The 21,740-nt window shown below is 41.1% G+C and overlaps 1 protein-coding gene across 1 annotated transcript in view; it reads left to right on the top strand.

Annotated features, from left to right (window-relative positions):
- Nucleotides 1-223: 223 nt before the first annotated feature.
- The window catches only part of STAC (SH3 and cysteine rich domain), a 439,669-nt gene continuing 418,152 nt past the window's right edge, over nt 224-21,740 (top strand). The window contains exon 1 of the mRNA XM_075315072.1: nt 224-682. Coding sequence (XP_075171187.1) covers nt 575-682 — 108 coding nt within the window. The 5' untranslated portion in view covers nt 224-574. The remainder of the gene's footprint in view (nt 683-21,740) is intronic.

Below are 21,740 nucleotides of genomic sequence, written 5' to 3'. Positions count from 1 at the left end.
ATTACACATTGCCATTGTCGGTTCCTTGCTGGTTGTGTGATTTCTCCCTTTGGACTTGTAAAGTTTCTTTTGCCCAAAAGCTTCTAATGTTTAAGCCATACGATACCAGCTTCCTTGCCATTGCTCGTGTATTCCTTGTGCAGTATAGACGCAGCACATGCCTATACAAGCTAAGCCTGGACCTGAGCTCCTCCTTCCGTGCCTCATGTGTAAGCAGCCCAGGCTTTCTGCTTCAGCTCACTCCTATCCTGATCACCAGGGCTGACAGCCACACTTCCATGTCCCATACCTCCAGGCTTCTTTACTATAAAGGGAGAACACAATTCATCCACACGCTGCGCAGCCCTGCAAAAGCAATTCTAGTCAAAACACAACTTGCCTGGAACAAGGGACCTACAGACTGGATATAATATAAGGACATCAGCGGGATGATACACCGAGCATTCACATCTAGCTAATCATGAGGACATGTGCACACAGGAGAAAAACAGTGGTGGCCAATGGTCAATGAGAGGCTACTTATTTCTCTTTAATTAAAGGTGACATAGTTAATAGCCGTTACGTCTTAGAGAGAATGATTCCTCCAAGCAGCACCATGGGAGACAGCGTGGAAAAGGATGATGAACTTGGAAACCCTGAGCAGCCTCACTCTCCAGCTTCCACAAGTAGCCAAGAATCAAAGGTATTTACTCTTCTGTCGTTACACTATGGACCCTATAGAAAGGGGGACTGCTAATAGGAAAGATTCTGTATTTATTCTTAACCCCGACCCCGTGCCCCAGAAATGCTACTGTCTACACCGCTAATCTCATCCATTGACTGTGCTGCAGGTTGATCCTGTTCCGCCTGAAGATTCACTAAAATATTCAAGAGAAGCTTCCCCTTCTAGTAACTTTCACTACAATGTAACAATATTACTTTGTCACCAGGTGATATTTTGTTATTGTTGGAATCACGTTTTACAATTTAGGGCAATTCTGTTATTGAGTCAGGAAATTAGAATTTCCCAATGGTACCAGGTGCAAAAGTAAATCAGACAAGCACTATTTTCCTATTGTAGTGCACGGATCACAGTATAGACTACAAGACAATGAAGTAATAGAAGAGCAGCACTCACACATATATACATATATATATACTTCCTTTTCTATTTTAACTAATTTTCGAAGAGAATTACAGTGACGCGTTAAGGTCTCATATATCAGACGAGACCGAAACGCGTCACTGTAATTCTCTTTGAAAATGAAGTAAAATAGAAAAGGAAGTGTATATATATATATATATATATATATATATATATATATATACATACACATATATATTCAGCATATACAGTATGTGAGTACCGCTCTTCTATTACTTAATGGTACCAAGTGGTGATAGCAGGATTTAGATGCGGTTAGTGACAGCAGTGAATCTAGATACCCATCAGACTAAAGCAATGTGAATGGTGCTAGTATTCTACTCAAATCAAATTCAAAAAGTTATTCTCGCAGTTCCTTCCTCTTATAGAGTGGATTTCTTATTAAATAATGTTTGTCTGAAGGTTTAAAAAAATCACCCGATTGCAGGAAATGTTGTTAAAATAAATAAATTACATTACTGACATGTTAAGTCCTTGCTGATTTAGCACTGATGTTCTAGTAGCCCCTATCGTTCTTTGTACACTTTTCTTCATCAATAACATGGTGTACATGCATGTAATGTAACCACTGCAGCCAATCACTAGCCTCAGCGTTGATGCCAACAGTTAGGACATGTGATTTCTAAGGCCAATGATTTGCCGTTTCATGGTCACGTTCATAGGCAGTGCATTATTGCTCTAAATAAGTCAACTTAGCCGTCAGTAACCACCGGAGCAAGTGAGGAATGATTGCTTTTTATGCTATAGCATCTTATTTCTGAAAACGCACAGGAAAGCTTTTATGTAAATTTTAAAGCAGATTTTTCCCCAGATTTTACAATACAAACTGTCTAATTATTTTCTGATAATCTAGATAAGAATGAGTACCTAGATGAGGACCTGATGAGCACGCTATACTTTGGAAATCCATGTCAGAGTGGCTGTATAATCCTGAAATTAAAATCGGCCAGTGATGAATCTTCATTATTAATAAGGTCTCTAAGAACTCATGGTTAGCATACTAATGGAAATCTTGTAAGAATGGTTGTTAGAAATCAGCCAAACTTGAGTGGGATTGAATTCTACTAATATTTTTTAAAATGATGCTAAAATGTTGATTTTATATCATTCGCTTCCCCACTGATTTAGAATTATAGTGACCGCTCACTGCCATTTTCTGAGCCATAGAGTGGCAATCAAAATGTAAAAAAATTAAAAACAAAACCTTCTACTCCCCTCTCCGGCCCCTCTGCTCCTCACCGCCAGCCATCCAGTTCCCTTCACATCTCCAGATCTGTGTAGGCAGTGGTGAAATGCCCAGGCCTCGGGTCGCTAGGCTAAGGCTTCTGAGTTTGCTAGACCCGAAAGTGCTCTGCACATGTGCGGGGAAATTTTGTGGCTCACCCCAAGAAATATGGTGATATGAAAACTGGATAGAAAGTGGTGAGGAGCAGAGAGGCCAGAAAGGTGAGCTGTGAGGTGACTATAAGGACTTTATTTTATTACATATTACATTTATTATGTTCTGGGGGGTAGAGAGATCCCGCAGCATAACGAGGGCATTACATTTGTGCATAGTAACTTCTCTGCAAATCTAATTTCACAATCGCGCAAACGTGAATTCAGATTTTGCCTGATTCGCTCTTCTCCAATGGTTATGTAATCATTTTTTAAAGTTTCTCCACTTCCAGTGGTGTAAAATTTTAAGGGGCATGCCTAATTGTTGGCAAAATAAAACTGACTGCAGGAAATGTTCGCAAATGGTAGATATTTAGCAGAAATATACAGTATCTACTTCTCGAATAGCAGGAACACAATTCAGTAGAGATTAAGTGTACTTGAGTGGAATTGAATTATTCCTAGTTAATGAAAATTTGTTTTCCCAGAATACAGATTTTTGAAATTTGCTCCATGTAAATTCAACAATATGGTGTCCAGCTGAACCATAGCTGGCTGTCAAAAGGTTAAATAATAATGATAATACCCACCTTACCACTCACCTGTCGAGCCACCCCTACCACCTTTTGCCCGATCTCCTGCGTCTCTTCTTTTCAGCTGTTATGGTCAAAACCATCATTTTTTACCTTCTTCACTCTGGGCTGGGATTTCCAGCTTGACCAAAATTCTGATGTCATGGCACACTATGCCGTTTCATTGTCTATTGTCACCCAAGTACACCCCCAATAATACTGACTAAGTTTCGGGGCATTTAGTCATAACATTGGGACGGTACCTAGTGCGCTGTGATTGCACAATGTGCGGTGGCTTCTGAGCCCTAGTCAAGCAGGAACTCTTGGCCCAGATGGTAGCAGAGTGAAAAAGACGTGCACGAACAGGGATGGAAAAAAGAACTGGCACAGAAGATGCAGGCTGTGGGGGACAAGTGAGTGGAGCTGTGAGTAATAAACATATATGTACACTTGAAACAGTTTACCTACACTATCTATACAGATACATATACATGTTTTTCTCACTATCTGACATGAAATCAGAACAAACCTTTCCTGTTTTAGGAACCAAAATTATTTATATTTGCCATATGCCAGAATAATGAGAGAGATAATGTTTTAAGGCATTATTATTACTTTCTGCAAAAGTTTACATACATTTTATTAGTATTTGGTACCATTACTCTTAAACTATATGGTTTGGGTCAGACGTTTTGGATATCCTTCCACAAGGTTCTCACAATAGTTGGTGGAATTTGGGCCCATTCCTCCTGACAGATCTGGTGTAATTGAGGCATGTTTGTAAGGCTACTTATTCGCACATACTTTTTCAGCTTTTGCCCATACATTTTCTATAGGATTGAGATCAAAGTTTTATGATGGCCACTCCAAAACATTGACTTTGTTATCCTTAAGCCACTTTGTAATCAGTTTGGCAATATGCTTTGAGTTATTGTCCATTTGGAAGACCCATTTCCGCTGAAACTTTAAGTTCTGGCCTGATGTCTTAAGATGTTGCTTCAGTATTACCATGTAATCTTCTTTCCAGTTGGGATGCTGTTCTTAGGCTTCCAAGCTTCTCCCTTTTTCATCCAAATGAAACGATAGTCATTATGGCCAAATGGTTCAACTTTAGTTTGTCAGAGCACAGGCCATGTCTCCTAAATTAAGGTCTTTGTTCCTGTGTGCATTTGCAAACATTAATCTGGCTTTTTTATGTTTCTTTTGAACTAATGGCTGCTTCCTGATAGAGTGGCCTTTCAGTCCATGTTGATACAGTACTCATTTCCCTGTGGATAATGTATGACAAAATTTTACCAGCTTCCACCAGCATCTTCACAAGGTCTGACCAAAGCACATTCATCTCTGGTACACAGAACCTGTCTCCTTCCTATGCGGTATGATGGCTGGATATTCCCATCTTGTTTGTACTTGTGTATAATTGTTTGTACAGATGAACGAGGCACCTTCAGGTGTCTGAAAATTAAGTCCAAGGGTGAACCAGACTTGTGCAAGTCCACAATTATTTTCCTGAGATTTTGGCTGATTTCATTTGATTTTCCCATGATGCTACACAAAGAAGCAGTGTGTTTCAGGTTTGCATTAAAAACCATCCACAGGTGTGTCTCTAATTAACTCAGATGTTGCCAATAAACCTGTCAGAAACTTCCCAAGACATGACATCGTTATATGGTCTGTCTCATATTGTTTAAAGTCATAGTACTCTTTGTGTATGTAAACATTTGACTTTGCAGAAAGTAACAAAAATGCCAAAAATGATTCTCTCTCTCTCTCTCTCTCTCGCTCTCTCTCTCTCATTATTCTGGCATATGGCAAATATAAATAATGTTGGTTCCTAACTGACATAAAACGGGAAAGTTTTATTCTGATTTCATGTCAGAAAGTGAGAAAAACCTGCAGATGTGTCTTTTTAGATAGTATATTTAAACTTTTATATATATATATATATATATATATATATATATATATATATATATATATATATATATATATATTATTTTTACATCCTACATTTAGTGTGCTCTGGGTCTAGAGATTTTAACCCCTTCACCCCCAGCCACTAAAACACCCTAATGACCGGGCCATTTTTTGCAATTCTGACCAGTGTCAATTTGACAGATTATAACTCTGGAATGCTTCAACGGATCCTGGCGATTCTGAGACTGTATTTTCATGACATATTGTACTTCATGTCAGTGGTAAATTTAGGCCGATATTTTTTGCGTTTATTTGTGAAAATTTAGGAAATTTTGCAAAAATTTTGAAAATTTCGCAATTTTCAAATTTTGAAAATTTATGCCTATAAATCTGAGAAATATTTCACACAAAATAGTTACTAAATAACATTTCCCACTTGTCTACTTTACATCAGCGCAATTTTCGAAACAAATTTTTTTTCCGTTAGAAAGTTAGAAGGGGTCAAAGTTCATCAGCAATTTCTCATTTTTTAAACAAAATTTACAAACGAATTTTTCTTTAGGGACCACATCACATTTGAGGTGACTTTGAGAGGCCGAGGTGACAGAAAATACCCAAAAGTGACCCCATTCTAAAATATGCACCCCTCACTCTGCTCAAAACCACATCCAAGAAGTTTATTAACCCTTTAGGTGCTTCACAGCAACCAAAGCAATGTGGAAGGAAAAAATGAAAATTTTACTTTTTAACACAAAAATGTTACTTTAACCATAAAATTTTAAATTTTCACAAGGGAGAAAAGAGAAAGTGCACCCTACAATTTATTGTGCATTTTCTTCTGAGTACGCTGATACCCCATATGTGGTAAAAATCAATTGTTTGGGCGTACGGCAGAGTTCGAAAGGGAAGGAGCGCCATTTGAATTTTTGAACACAAAATTAGCTGCACTCATTAGCAGACGCCATGTCGGGTTTGAAGACCCCCTGAGGTGCCTAAACAATTGAGCTACCCCACAAGTGACCCCATTTTGGAAACTAGAGCCCTCAAATAATTTTTCTAGATGTTTGGTGAGCACTTTGAACCTCTGGGGGCTTCACAGAAGTTTATAACGTTGAGCCGTGAAAAGAAAAAATTTTTTTTTTACCACAAAACTGTTGCTTCAACTAGGTAGCTTTTTTTTTCACAAGGGAATCAGGAAAAAATGCACCATAAAATGTATTGTGCATTTTCTCCTGAGTACGCAGATACCCCATATGTGGTGGAAATCAAATGTTTGGGCACACGGCAGGGCTCGGAAGGCAAGGAACGCCATTTGAATTTTTGACTGCAAAATTAGCTGCACTCATTAGCGGACGCCATGTCGGGTTTGAAGACCCCCTGAGGTGCCTAAACAATGGAGCTACCCCACAAGTGACCCCATTTTGTAAACTAGAGCTCTCAAATAATTTTTCTAGATGTTTGGTGAGCACTTTGAACCTCTGGGGGCTTCACAGAAGTTTACAACGTTGAGCCGTGAAAAGAAAAAAATAAAATTGTTATCACTAAACTGTTGCTTCAACTAGGTAGCTTTTTTTTCACAAAGGTATCAGTAAAAAATGCACCATGAAATTTATAGTGCATTTTTTCCTGACTACGACGATACCTCATATGTGGTGGGCTCAGAAGAGAAAGAGCACCATTTGACAGCAAAATTGGTTGGAATCATTAGCTGACGTAATGTTTCATTTGGAGACCCCCCCTGAGGTGCCTAAACAATGGAGCTCCCCCACAAGTGACCCCATTTTGGAAACTAGACCCCTCAAGGAATTTATCTAGATGTTTAGCGAGCCCCAAGGGGTTCCACACAAGTTGATAATGTTGAGCCATGAATACAATTTTTTTTTTACACCACAAAACTGTTACTTGAACCACGTAGCTTTTTTTTTCACAAGGGTATCAGGAAAAAATGTACCATAAAACGTATTTTGCAATTTCTCCTGAGTACGACGATACATTATATGTGGTGGAAAGTAATTGTTAGGGCGCATGGCAGGGCTCAGAAGAGAAAGCGCACCATTTGACAGCAAAATTGGTTGGAATCATTAGCGGACGCCATGTCATGTTTGGAGACCCCCTATGGTGCCTAAACAGTGGAACTCCCTCAGAAGTGACCCCATCCCCTCAAGGAAATTATCTAGATGTTTGGTGAGCCCCTTGCACCCCCAGGGGCTTCACAGAAGTTGATAACGTTGAACCGCGAATTTTTTTTTTTTTTTTTACCACAAAATTTTTGCATCAACCAGGTAGCTTTTTTTTTTTTTTACAATGGTATCAGGAAAAACTGCACCATAAAACGTCTTGTGCAATTTTTCCTGAGTACGCAGATACCTCATATGTGGTGTAAATAAATTGTTTGGGCATATGGTGGGGCTCAGAAGAGAAGGAACGCCATTTGACTTTTTCAAACGCACAGACGCGGTGCACTGATCGACCGCTGCAGGACGCACATTCGGATGAGATACAAAAAGCGTCGGTGATACGGAAAAAAAGAAAAAGTCACGCCAAAAATTGAGCAGGGATGCCGATCCGTTATGTGCATCCCTGATCAGCGCTCGGCGGGACGGACGGACAGATGCGATACAAAAAGCGCCGCGAATACGGAAAAAAGTCACGCCAAAAATTGAGCAGGGATGCAGATTTGTTATGTGCATCCCTGATCAGCGCTCGGCGGGACGCACAGATGGATGCGATACAAAAAGCATCGCGAATACGAAAAAAAGGTCACGCCAAAAATTGAGCAGGGATGCCGATCCGTTATGTACATCCCTGATCAGCGCTCGGCGGGACGCACGGACAGATGCGATACAAAACGCGACGGGGATATGGAAAAAAAAAAGTCACGCCACAAATTGACCACGGATGCAGATCCGTTATCTGCATCCCTGATCAGCGCTCGGCGGGACGCACGGACGGATGCGATACAAAAGTCGTCGGGGATACGAAAAAAAGTCACGCCAAAAATTGAGCAGGGATGCAGATCCGTTATGTGCATCCCTGATCAGCGCTCGGCGGGACGCACGGACAGATGCGATACAAAAAGCGTTGCAGATACGGAAAAAAGTCACGCCAAAAATTGAGCAGGGATGCCGATCCGTTATGTGCATCCCTGATCAGCGCTCGGCGGGACGCACAGACAGATGCGATACAAAACGCGACGGGGATACGGAAAAAAAAAAAGTCACGCCAAAAATTGAGCAGGGATGCCGATCCGTTATGTGCATCCCTGATCAGCGCTCGGCGGGACGCACGGACAGATGCGATACAAAACGCGACGGGGATACGGAAAAAAAAAAAGTCACGCCAAAAATTGACCACGGATGCAGATCCGTTATCTGCATCCGTGATCAGTGCTCGGCGGGACGCACGGACAGATGAGGTGTAAAAATGGACAGGATACAGGGAAAAAAAAAAAAAAGTTATACTCACAGTACCCAGAGGAGTAGCAGGGGGAACAGAAGGCAAGCGAGATAGACAGCTGTACAGGAGCAGCAGGCAGGACGTTGGACAGATCAGCAGAAGACCCAGGAAGAAGGACCCAGAGATGGAGGCAGATGTGATCGGGCCAGTGAAGAAATCGGACGACGCGGTGAAGGCAGGTAAGAGGACGTCAAGGGGAGAGGGGAGGGGGAGAGCAGAGGGGGGGGGCGGGAGAGCAGAGGAGGATACCGGAGAAGCAAGGAAAGAAGGAAGGAAGGAAGCAGAATAGAGATGACAGAGGAGGCAGGCAGATCGCAGGGGGAGCAGATCAGGATGTCGGGGGGCAGATCGGGGCGTGGGGGGACAGATCGGGGGGGCACGGGCAGGGGCCATAACGAGAGCGCGCAGGAGCCATAACGGGAGCGCGCAGGGGCCATAACGGGAGCGCGCACGGGCTGGAAGAAGAGTGCAATACTCACGTGGAGCAGGCAAGAAGACGGTGACATTAGCGGCGGCAGCGGTGGCATGGTACCACAAGTACCAGCCACTCCACGCTGCAGACATGTTGGGGGAGGCTCCCCAGACCAGCACAGGCCTGGGGAGGGTGGCCACCTGCAGATCAGACCGCCCCACTGCACACTGATTGGAGCGATTGCGCGTCATAGCACGTTCGCTCCAATCAGTGCTGCAGGGGCTGGGGGCGGCATGTTTGAGATCCACTTATGATCTGCTGTAGCTGCTACAATAGATCATAGCAGGATCTCATAGTATCACACTAATTCGGGCATTATTTTTGCCGAAATCAGTGCGAATGTTGTGGTTGGCGGATCAGATTTGAACAGCCAATCACAACGATCGTCGATGGGGGGTTGCGATGCCACCCCCCCCCCGGGGTCAAGCAAAGGTCCCCTGCTGTAAGAAACAGCAGGGGACATCATTTGAAAGCCGTTGCTATGGCCACGGCAATCAAATGAACTTTAGGCAGTAAAATTACGTCCCTGGTCGTTAAGTCACGTTAAAATAGGACGTAATTTTACTGCCCGCGGTCGTGAAGGGGTTAAGAAACCTCAGGTTATAAATAGGAGCATTAAATTCATGGTAGATATTGGCCGATTCGTTTATTTGTACCATTGAGATTTGTAATTTAGATTTTCACTAAATCTGCCACGTGTGAATATACTTTATTGCTGAATGATTGAACTATATATTTAACACTGATTTAAGCTGGATAAAAATATATCTAGCAGTACAACTAGATAAGTATTTTATGGTAAATAAAATTGTAATTAGTGCTAATATTTGTAAGAAAAATGTAATGATACTCTTGTAAAGCATACCTTGCTTTTTTTGGAGATACAATTCAAAACTTAAGGTTCTCCGGTCCCATTGGATGGAGCTTTGAAATAAAGTGCTGACGTCAGGCATATGCAATGCAAGGTGAAGAGTTGGCATGGAATGTTCTGTATGCCAGTGATGTCTGCGACTTGGAGCAGCTCCTCTGCGCAGTGATGGAGTGCTGTTATCCCGGGAGCCTTGACCTGCTCTGTCGTCTTCATGCTGTGTTCATTCTTACCAGTCAGGTGCAAGTGTTCGTGTTTATGCTGCTCATACATTAACAGTAAACGTTCTTGGTACTGATGGGACAGTGGAAACATTTTGGAACAAAATCAACTTCTGCAGGGAATATATAAACATCGTCTACTTTTTCAATAACTGTTTCAAATAATGATGTGTTCAAGGAAGGGCTGATATGTGAACTTACTGTAAGTATAAGCCTAAGGAACACTGTAAAACAAGGCTGTGAAAGTAATAAAAGTTCTATTAAGTTACTTCGGCCTCTGACGGCAATTTAATGGTAAGAAAACCCTGCCATCCATACACGTCAGTCCTCCCAGATGTAAATCTAAACTGAAATGCTGTATGATAACTGTGTAAAATAACCTTCAGGAACACTTTCAGGTATATATTAACATTTCACACACACACACACACACACACACACACACACACACACATATATATATATAAATATATATATATATATATATACCGTGTTTCACCGAAAATGAAGCAGGGTCTTATATTACCTTTTGCTCCGAAGGATCGAAGGATGTGCTAGGGCTTATTTTCATGGGATGTCTTATATTTCTCTATGAACAATCCTCATTTGTTAAAAAAAAGCAGCATTTATTAAGATATAATCATGCAATCACATTCTGGAGCATCAACATTTTGTGTTAATCCTATTCCTGGTCAGATGCATATTTTCTTATCTGATCTGCTATTCTCAGGGTCAGAACCAGTCCTATAGTGATGGGTATATACCATATTTACAAAGTGTAAATTACCTACTTACATTTATTTTTCTCTGTGTACTACTAAGTTTACCCCCAAAAGAAAGTAGACACCCCCTAAAAGAATCGCACTTACCAGACCCCAAGCAATTATAGTTGGCAAGTGAATGGACTCTCCCATACAAATCTGCGTTGCTGTCAGGTTCCTCTGTGTTCTACAGCGGTTGGCTCCCTCTGGTGACTGGAAGCAGTATTACTCGCACAGCGTGATACTGGTACCTGATCTGTTTGTGAGAGCTACAGTGCATCACAGCTGGAAAGGCGAGGGACTTGACAGAGATGTAGATCTCTGTGTAAGAGACAATTCACCATCTGCACTTAATTCGTTGGGGTCTGGTGAGTACAATATTTATTTTATTTTATTTGGAGGGGGTCTGCTTTATTGTGGGAGTGTCTGCTTTCTTTGATGAAGAGTCCTGCTATATTCTTTAATTTTTGTTAGCTACTTGGACACTTCCTTATGAAACCGACTGCAACTAGGGCTTATTTTTGATGTATGTCTGATATTTTAAGCATATTCAAAAATAGGCTCAAAATATCTACTGTATTAGAGCTCTGGCAAAAATTAAGAGACCACTTACAAGTTTTCAGTTTCTCTGATTTTTCTATGTATAGGTATATTTTTCAGTAATATGTAAATTGTTCTTTTATTCTATAAACTACTGACAACATGTCTCATTTTCAAGCAAAAAAAATTGTATTTATTTTCTGAAAATGAGAAATGGTCAAAATAACAAAACAATGCATTGCTTTCACACCTCAAATAATGATAAGAAAACAAGTTCATAATCATTTAGAAACAACAATACTAATGTTTTACCTCAGGAAGCGTTGAGAAATCAATATTTTGTAGAATAAACATGATTTTTAATCACAGCTTTCATTCGTCTTGGCATGCTTCCAACGAGTCTTTCACAATGCTTTTAGGTGACCTTATGCCACACCTGGTGCAAAAATGTAAGCAGTTCTTTGTTTGATGGCTTGTGACTATCCATCTTCCTCTTGATTATATTCCAGAGGTTTTCAGTGGGGTTCAGGTCTGGAGATTGGGCTGCCATGACAGGGTTTTGATGTGGTGGTCCTTCATCCACACATTGATTGACCTAGCTGTGTGGCATGGCGCATTGTCCTGCTGGAAAAACTAGTCCTCAGAGTTGGGGAACATTGCCTGAGCAGTAGGAAGCAACTGCTTTTCCAGGATAACCTTGTATGTGGCTTGATTCATACGTTCTTTGTGATTGTGGTCAACAGCCTACTTCCCTCAGTAAGAGCAATGAAGATGGGCCGTGGCTGGGTCTTCCAGCATGACAATGACCTAAAACACACAGCTAGGGCAACTAAAGAGTGGCTCTGTCATAATCATTTCAAAGTCCTGGAATGGCCTAGTCTGTCACCAGACCTGAACCCAATAGAAAATCTTTGGAGGGAGCTGAAACTCAATGCTGCCCAGCAACAGCCCTGAAATCTGAAAGATCTGGAGAAGATCTGTATGGATTTGTTGGCCAAACTCTCTGCTGCAGTGTGTGCAAACTTGGTCAAGAACTACAGAAAACGTCTGACCTCTAAAATTTCAAACAAAGGCTTTTGTACCAAATATTAAGTTCTGTTTTTTGTATTAAATACTTATTTCATGCAACAAAATGCAAATTAATCATTTAAAAATAATTTAACTTGATTCTCTGGAGGGGTTCATTCTGTGTGTCACAGTTGAAGTGTACCTATGATAAAAAAAATTATAGACCTCTCCATTGTTTGTAGGTGGGAAAACTTTTAAAATTGGCCATGTGGTATTTGTACTTATTGCCCCACTATTTATACTGTGTGTGTATATATACATATATACATATATACAGTACAGACCAAACCAAAAGTTTGGACACACCTCATTCAAAGAGTTTTCTTTATTTTCATGACTCTAAAAACTGTAGATTCACATTGAAGACATCAAAACTATGAATTAACACATGTGGAAAGAAATACTTAAAAAAGTGTGAAACAACTGAAAATATGTCTTATATTCTAGGTTCTTCAAAGTAGCCACCTTTTGCTTTGATTATTGCTTTGCACACTCTTGGCATTCTCTTGATGAGCTTCAAGAGGTAATCACCTGAAATGGTTTTCTAACAGTCTTGAAGGAGTTACCAGACGTTCTTAGCACTTGTTAGCTCTTTTGCCTTCACTCTGCGGTCCAGCTCACCCTAAACCTGGTGACTGTGGAGGCCAGGTCATCTGGCGTAGCACCCCATCACTCTCCTTCTTAGTCAAATAGCTCTTACACAGCCTGGAGGTGTGTTTGGGGTCATTGTCCTGATGAAAAATAAATGATGGTCCAACTAAACGCAAACTGGATGGAATAGCATGCCGCTGCAAGATGCTGTGGTAGACATGCTGGGTCATTATGCCTTCAATTTTGCATAAATCCACAACAGTGTCACCAGCAAAGCACCCCACACCATCACACCTCCTCCATGCTTCACGGTGGGAACCAGGCATGTAGAGTCCATCCGTTCACCTTTTCTACAAAGACACGGTGGTTGGATCCAAAGATTTCAAATTTGGACTCATCAGACCAAAGCACAGATTTCCACTGGTCTATTCCTTGTGTTCTTTAGCCCAAACAAGTCTCTTCTGCTTGTTGCCTGTCCTTAGCAGTGGTTTCCTAGCAGCTATTTTATCATGAAGGCCTGCTGCACAAAGTCTCCTCTTAATTGTTGTTCTAGAGATGAGATGTGTCCAAACTTTTGGTCAGTACTGTGTATATATATATATATATCTGTGTGTGTGTGTGTGTGTGTGTGTGTCTGTATATTTACATGTTTTCTTCTTTGCCTTGTGCACAATATATTTGTGCTGGGATGCCATTGCTATCATGTACATTTATTTGATCCTAGTGTAGTATATTGTATGAGGCTATGTGCAGATTAGATTTCGTTGGTGAGGTTTTTTTTTTTATCAGTAGTTGTGGTTGTTCTGTAAGGTTGTTCCATGCCCACAGAGTCATATTACATTTTTGCACATGGGCTGTTTACATTCAACCATTATCTCGTCCTGCTTTGAATGTTGTCTCTTTCATGGCGCGAGTCTTTTTTTTATCTTCCATTGAATGAAATATGTAGCAATAAGGTATATTTCTTATCAGTAGCTCTTTGGCAGGAGTTGTGCACATAGCATGGATATCTCAATTACATTATGTGATCATTTATTGTTTTTTTTTGTTTTTTGTTTTTTTTTTTGAGTTTGGATATGTTACAGAATTTCTATTTGCAAACTTGAATTATTATCAATATCAGATGGTGAAGCTGTAATGCTTATATGTTAGTAAGTACCATAAAATCATGTTCCAAACATATTTGTTAAACTAAAGATGAAAAAGCCAACCCCTTGGGATATGAACACACTGACACTTTCTAGCAACTTAAAAATTCACTGATGCATTATTCAGAAATATTTGTCATGCCTTTCAGGGAACCTGTCAGCTGATTCATATTGCCGAAACCTTGGGCAGCATGAATCAGATCCTGGCTTAATTTTAAAAATCCAACTGAGGACCATAGGGTAACAAGAGACTAGTCCGGAGGTGCCCCTGGCCGGCTTCTACTTAGGCCATTCCAAGTGACTTACAGGTCTTTCCATGTTTACATATACTAGAGAAACCTGTCAATCACCTGAAGCAGTTTGTGGAGAATCTAACAGGGGGCAGCACTGTACTAGTCTCGTCTTTCCCTATAGCCTCCGTCCGGATCTTTAATCTATGCTCTCTCTGAAATACTAGAGTGTTTCTGATTAAGGGCGCAGTCAAGTCCGTATGACTTGTCCGAGGATCGCATTGTAATGCTCGGACTGACCGGCGGCTCTCCTGACCTAAGTGTGATATCTGCATAGAAATACACGAGCCTCAAGCAAGTCAAATGGCCATCTGACTATGCCATATTGCGGCACATGGTTTAGGCAGTGGGATTTTGATGACAGGCTCCATTTAATGTGTATAAATATGAAAAGTAAGAGGGATTCTGTAGATATCTGACATATCAAATAGTGCAGAAAGTGTCTGAATTATCTCGTATACTTTACGGCAACCTTATTTTCTAAATGAATCCCGAAACAATGATTTTTATTGGTGCATTTTCTTAACTTCCAAGAAAAATAAGTATATAAGTTACTTTTATGTATCAAATAGAAAACATAGAGCTAATGGGCTAATACATGTATAACTCCAAGTTTGCATATTATCAAATGATAAATGAGATTTGTGCTTTGGACAATCCCATTTTCTTAGAAAGCTGTCCCGACAATAAACTGGTCACATAGTTTCAGATCCCAAGTAATCGGCTCTAATCAGAGGAGGAAGTCAGCAACAATTCTCCACATTCCCTGCTGCACCACCATAGGAAAAATAAAGTATTACAAAGCTCCCTCTGAAATCAATGGGCTAGATGTACAATGCTCAGACAAAACTGGACTCTATTAACCCAGAATTCTGCAACAGAGTATTTTTAAGTTAACTTATCATCTGATTCCTGCTTCTCAAACCACAAGCTGGTTATAGTCGCTGTGTATATTTTATACTGAAATGCTATAATGTTTCAAAGACAACATACAGTACTTTAAAAAGCCTTCCAAACATTAAAAGAAGGCAAAAGTGGCACACTCCATCCATAAAAAGGTAGCATTTATTAAGGCAAAAATAGTTAAAATATAGGTAGGGGGCTAAAGGACAGCAGATATTTTGCGTTTGCATACTTCAACTGGAGTGGGACCTGTTAATGTGTGCATAACGCAAAACGGGTGTTCTCCTTTAGCGTCCTGCTTCCTCTCTCATATTTTAACTATTTTGCCCCAATAAATTCTACTTTTTGTGGATGAAGTGTGACACTTTTGCCTTTTTCTAATGTTTGGATGGCACTGATCGCTTCCACAAGTGGGCATCTCAAAACTCCATTGACGCCCAAAGTTCCTCCCTCACCTGGATCCTGGTTGCCTTTGCAGTGTGAGTAGTGACGGAATTTATGTTTCCTTATTTTTCATATATATTGCTCAGAAAATTAAAGAGAACACCAAAATACAAAATCCTTGTTTAAGTGTTCCCTTTATTTTTTGAGCAGTATATTTAAAAGCCACCCAAGGATTATGCATCTTGGATGAAAAGACCAAGTCAGATCCTTCCTGCCACCATCACAGTGACTGACAGCTGTTTACCTACGTATGTACAGACAAGTGATTTCTCCTAAGCCCAAAGTTCTAGATATAGTCGTTATTTTAGCCTGACTGTTCACATATAGATTCATTGTGTTGTAAGACTTCATTAATAGAGAGGTTAGCGTAATTCTCAGCAAGTAGGAAAATAATTATTTTTTACAGAATGATACTTAACAATGAAAAAGCTCTCTGCGGAGTGTTGCATGTACAGTGGTATGCCTGCAGGTTAGTAGAGAGAGCATTATTGGTATAGCGCTGCTTAATTGAGCTGGATGGTTGAGGGTTAGAGGTAGAGCAGTTTGATTTAGATGACTTGTGATTACCTGATGGGTAGAAAAGCTTTTTAAAGAGCTAAAAATAGGACCAAGAATTTTTTTCATGCTTTGTTCTTATGGGTTAATAGCTTTACGAGGCATAAGCAGGTACCTCTAACCATCTGCTTGGTTTGCGATTTCCAATACTTCTTCTTTTAATGTCGTATATACCATTCTTCCCAGCTTTCAATAATGGACAAGAATATTTTCCTTCTCTCAGTCGCAGTATTGGGTATATAAGTACATCCCTGTCACCGCTCAGTATAATCAATTGACCAGCTGAAAATTGAATTTGCAATTACAATCAGGTTAGGGATCATTTGGTTATGTGACTCAGCTGTACTAATACGTGTAATTGAATTGTTCTACTCATCACATCAGAGCTGGACGATTCCTCCTCCATTGTCCTTTTTATTCGTCCTGTTCAGTGAATGATGCCTCTTCATTCCATAGTCTTCTGTGTTTCCGTCTGGTACACCATTAATATTCTGAGCGTTATTGGTTATTGTGCACAGATAGCACAATGCCGCCTGTATAATCAGACTGGAGGCAGGTAGTTTGATGTGTGTGGTGTCTTTGCATAGAAAGTGTCCTATCGTGTTAATAAAGGACATATTCTGTTTTCGGGGGTCAGTAAATCCTAACAATAAAGTGACATTAAAAAGATTAGAAACAACACATTGCTTGTCCATTGACAGAGTCTGGAACTCAGGTGGGAGGGAAAGACCATGGAAAAGGGATAATCTGAATTCTTATTTCATACTATACAGTGCACGAGGTCAGTCCCCTTCTCCATCACAGCTGGTACACAAATAGAGAGGGGGCTGGCTTTGCAAATGAACTAAATCAGATAGACAGCCCTCTTTAAAGGGAACCTGACCAGGCAGAAAGTAGCAGATGCTGAATTTTAGGACAGCAGTCCGTAAGAAGCCGCCAGGGACCTGCCTGTCAAACTAGTATCCCATTCTACTTGGTCATTGGCAGCTTTAAAGTATATTTTTCTCTGAAACAGCGCAAATCATGCAACCAGTATCTCATATATGCTGACAGTGGATCGGCCAGCATGTACCAGTTGTTAGGCTCCCTTTAAACAAATTACTAGTTATTGAGAGGAAGAATGGGGGGACATCACTTTCCATATCGGAATGAACCAGATAATGGAGTGTGGTACCAATGTCATAATTTAGGTCTTCTAGAATCTGAACAAATTTGGCTAGCGGAAGTAAAATGCAATAAAATAGGAAAACACTGCATACCTACTTAATAACCTTAATATAATATCTAGTCTAATCATTGTGTATTTCCAACCTTTTATGTGGCTAGACAGCCCCATAAGCCGGTATAAAGCCATAAGTATAATACAGCATTCACAAGTCTAGGTGGCCATAGTGTGCCACAGATGTAATATAAAAGCTTACTGATTTTTGTCAGATTTTGTTCCCTTGCTTATCATGCCAACCACAAGACTTATTAGAGAGGTTTATCTGCATAATATCAGGAGGCACCGTACAGCAGCAGAATATCAATCACTCAATGTTAAAGACATGAGAAATCTATGTGCTTCTGTACTGCTCCTGCGCACACAGCCATGTCTTATGCATGACACTTAAGAAGTTGTCAGGCCATAAAATCCCCCAAAAATGTATAAGCTACTCTCTGCTATATTGTTATATAAAACACCCCTACATTATTTTTTTTTTGTTTCTAAATTTTGTTTCTCTTGAATTATCACTTTATTTTCTGCAGCCATTTTTTTTACCTGCAGCTCAACTAAACATGACATCTTCCTACTTCATAAAGCGCTGCGGAATATGTTGACTCTTTTGAAATAAAAATTATTATTATTATTCCTATGCCGAACCTCACAGTCAGAGCTGGCACCGCCCGGCTTCACTGTCCAGCCCCGCCCTCTGCACGCCCTCTACACACTCATTGGCTGTCAGTATTCTGGCCAGCACCTGATAGATAAATGAACACTGTATAATGAAAACAGCACCTAATGTGAGTCTAGAGTAGATATGTTCACCATGTGTGCATTGTATGCTATATATATGTATGTATACATACACACACAAATACACACATACATACATATATACACACACATACATACACAGATATTATATATGTATACACACACATATATACACACAGAAATATATACGCACGCACACACACACTCGCACACACACACACATATATATATGTGTGTGTGTGTATGTATATGTGTGTTTATATGTATGTGTGTATATGTGTGTTTATATGTATGTGTATGTGTGTATATATGTGTGTGTATACATATATTTGTATATATATGTGTGTGTATATACTATATATAAATTTAAATGTGTGTGTGTATATACTGTGTATATATATATATATATATATATATATATATACACAGTATATACACACACACATTTAAATTTATATATAGTATATACACACACATATATATACAAATATATGTATATGATTAAAGGAAAAATACTCCAAAAAACCATCACAAAAGTAGGGGTGGACCCAGAATTTTCTGGAGTCCGGCCCGAGGAGCACAAACTCATCAACTAAGCAAAATAGAAGAGAACACGAGTTTTTATAGTGCAAAAACATAACATCTCTTTATTGAACACAGGTGGGGGGAATCCAAAGGGTCATTAAAAACATGTAAAAACATATGTGGCGGTCATCCCTTGCATTAGGGCATGGTACATGAAATCAACTGTCAGTACAGAAGGCATGTAAGCAGCACGTACTAAATGGTGCAGGAAAGACACATGGGTAATAAATCAACAGGCCACAATAAAAACCAGCATATTGTCAAGCAGAATTAATAAAGCATTCCTGCAAATGGTACAATGCCACAGAGTGTCTCTATATATCATATAAACAGTTTAGTTGTACAAAAAAACACCCTGAATAGATAGATCACCAGGAGCGCTTTCTGATCATACTGCCGACACGGCACTAACAAGGTATAGTTGTGGCTATGATATGTTTAAAGAGTACAAACAGAACCTGCATACATAAAGCACAAGTGCTGCCAAAGCCCATTACCAATGTGACCACATATGGAGGGAGGATCCGCCAGTTTCTGCAGCCTCGGAAGACCTACGTACGTTTCGATGTTGGATATATTAAATCTTCGTCAGGGAGGAGGCATGAGGTGCACACACTCCCTTGTCGCTGGCTCTTAAATGCGCCACAATGATTGCCGCGGACCCGGAAGTCTCGCTCGCGGCAATCACACCCGGCGCCGGACGAAATCACGCGAGATGACGGCCATCACGTCATCATCGCGCATGCGCGGGAGCGGGGACGCGTCACCAAGGCTCCCGCGCATGCGCGCGACGTAAAGATGGCCCCAGCTGCGCGCGCACGAACGGCACCAGATGCGATAGCACCAAGACAACCGGAGCTGCGGCAAGTATACACAGATCTCACCACAATATAGAAAAGCATGATAACATATGACAGTGAAATGACAGGAAATCGCATGGAGTAATCCATCTTTAGTTGTTCATATACTTTAGAAGAAGTGATGGATCGCACACAGCAGGCATCCAATCATTTTCTAGGTCCTAAAAAAGGAACATATGTAAAACAATAAATGAGCCAGAACAGATAGGGAGGGATGCACAAATTTGAGGCAGATTAAAAACAATTAAAAACATAAATAAAAATAGGACAAAGGATCCAAGGTGAAGGAGCAAGTGGCTAATTCAGAGTGGGCGAGGAGCATAACCTCAAAAATGGAACATAAAACATATATATATATACACACCTATATGTAGTCCATTATGTGTATAGGGAAATGATCCCAAAGACCATAATTTCACAAGATGACATAGTCCGGTGCCCGACAGGGGGACAAGCTATACAAAATCAGGGAGATGTCTAAACTACAGGAAGGGGGCATAACTAACCGATTCGTTTAGGCCCTTAGGGGCTAATGTGTCCAGGGTCACTATCCACTTGGTCTCACACTGCGCCAAGCGTTTCTTAAGGTCACCGCCCCTGATCCCCCCCACTACCACATCAATCCCCTTTATCTTCAATTTTGAGGGGTCACAGGAGTGATGTGATCTAAAATGCCTGGGTAGTGTTTTGAGTATTGTGGGGTCCACTTCCGTTTTGGCCGCAGCGATGTCCCTCACATGCTCCCTGACCCTAATGCGGAGCTCCCTAGAGGTGAGTCCCACATAGGTCAGGGGGCATGTGCATGTTGCAAAATACACCACGTGTGTGGTTGCACACGTGATGTAATGTTTGATGTTATAAGTTTTATGTCCATCAGATGAACAGAATGTTTGACTACGGAGGACATTGCAGCATGCCACACAGTGGCCACAGGGAAAACACCCCTGTGGGGGACCAAGAGAACCAAAATGATTGACTCGAGGTGGAACATAGTGGCTCTGGACTAGTATGTCCCTCAAATTCCTTGCTCTCCTGGATGTCATAAGGGGATTCTGAGTGAGCACACTCGCCAGAATAGGGTCGGTCATTAAGACCGGCCAGTGTTTTTTTAAAATCCGGCGTATGGTCTCCCACTCCTGACTGTGTGTTCCAATGAACCGCACCGCGGTATCACGTTCCGCCAATCTCTTCGGGGCACCAGTGAGTAGTTGCAGTCGGGGGGTGGTTTTAGCCCGATTATAACCCGCCCTAATGCTCCTACCACTGTACCCCCTTTCACGGAAACGATCCCTGAGATCAGCCGACTGGGCCTCAAAGCTGTCATTGGAGGAGCAGATTCGCCTCATCCTCAGATACTGTCCGGTGGGAATGGCACGAATTGTAGATGGATTATGATCAGATGTAGCATGTAGCAGAGCATTGACGGAAGTCGTCTTCCGAAAGACGTCCGTCTGGATCACTCCCCTCTGATCCACCATGATCAAGATGTCAAGGAAGTCTATCCGCTGTCTGCTACTTTTATAAGTGAGTCTAATATTAAGGTCATTGATGTTTAACTGCCTCATAAACAGATCCAGCCGCTCAGCTGTGCCCTGCCACACAAACAACACGTCGTCTATGTATCTAAGCCAACACTGCACATGGGCGCTAAGCCCGGAGCCCTCGTCCGCAAAAATCTGCCTCTCCCAGTATCCCAGGAAGAGACCTGCGTACGAAGGCGCACAGGCCGCGCCCATTGCAGTGCCGCGTTGCTGTAGATAGTAGATGTCTTTAAAGACGAAGAAATTGTGTGACAGCACAAACTCGAGCAACTCGATAATCAACTCACTTAATTCACCATTCCGACCGGACATCTCGAGGAAGAAGCGGACTGCTCGTATTCCATCCGTGTGAGAAATACACGTGTATAAGCTCTCCACGTCGGCTGTAACAAGGATCATGTCCTCTTCCAAAGAAATGCCGTCAATGCGCCTAAGGACGTCCGTGGTGT

The sequence above is a fragment of the Anomaloglossus baeobatrachus genome, chromosome 6 (assembly GCF_048569485.1).
Source record: "Anomaloglossus baeobatrachus isolate aAnoBae1 chromosome 6, aAnoBae1.hap1, whole genome shotgun sequence".
Lineage (NCBI taxonomy): Eukaryota > Metazoa > Chordata > Amphibia > Anura > Aromobatidae > Anomaloglossus > Anomaloglossus baeobatrachus.
This window is presented reverse-complemented; position numbering and strand designations above follow the sequence as displayed.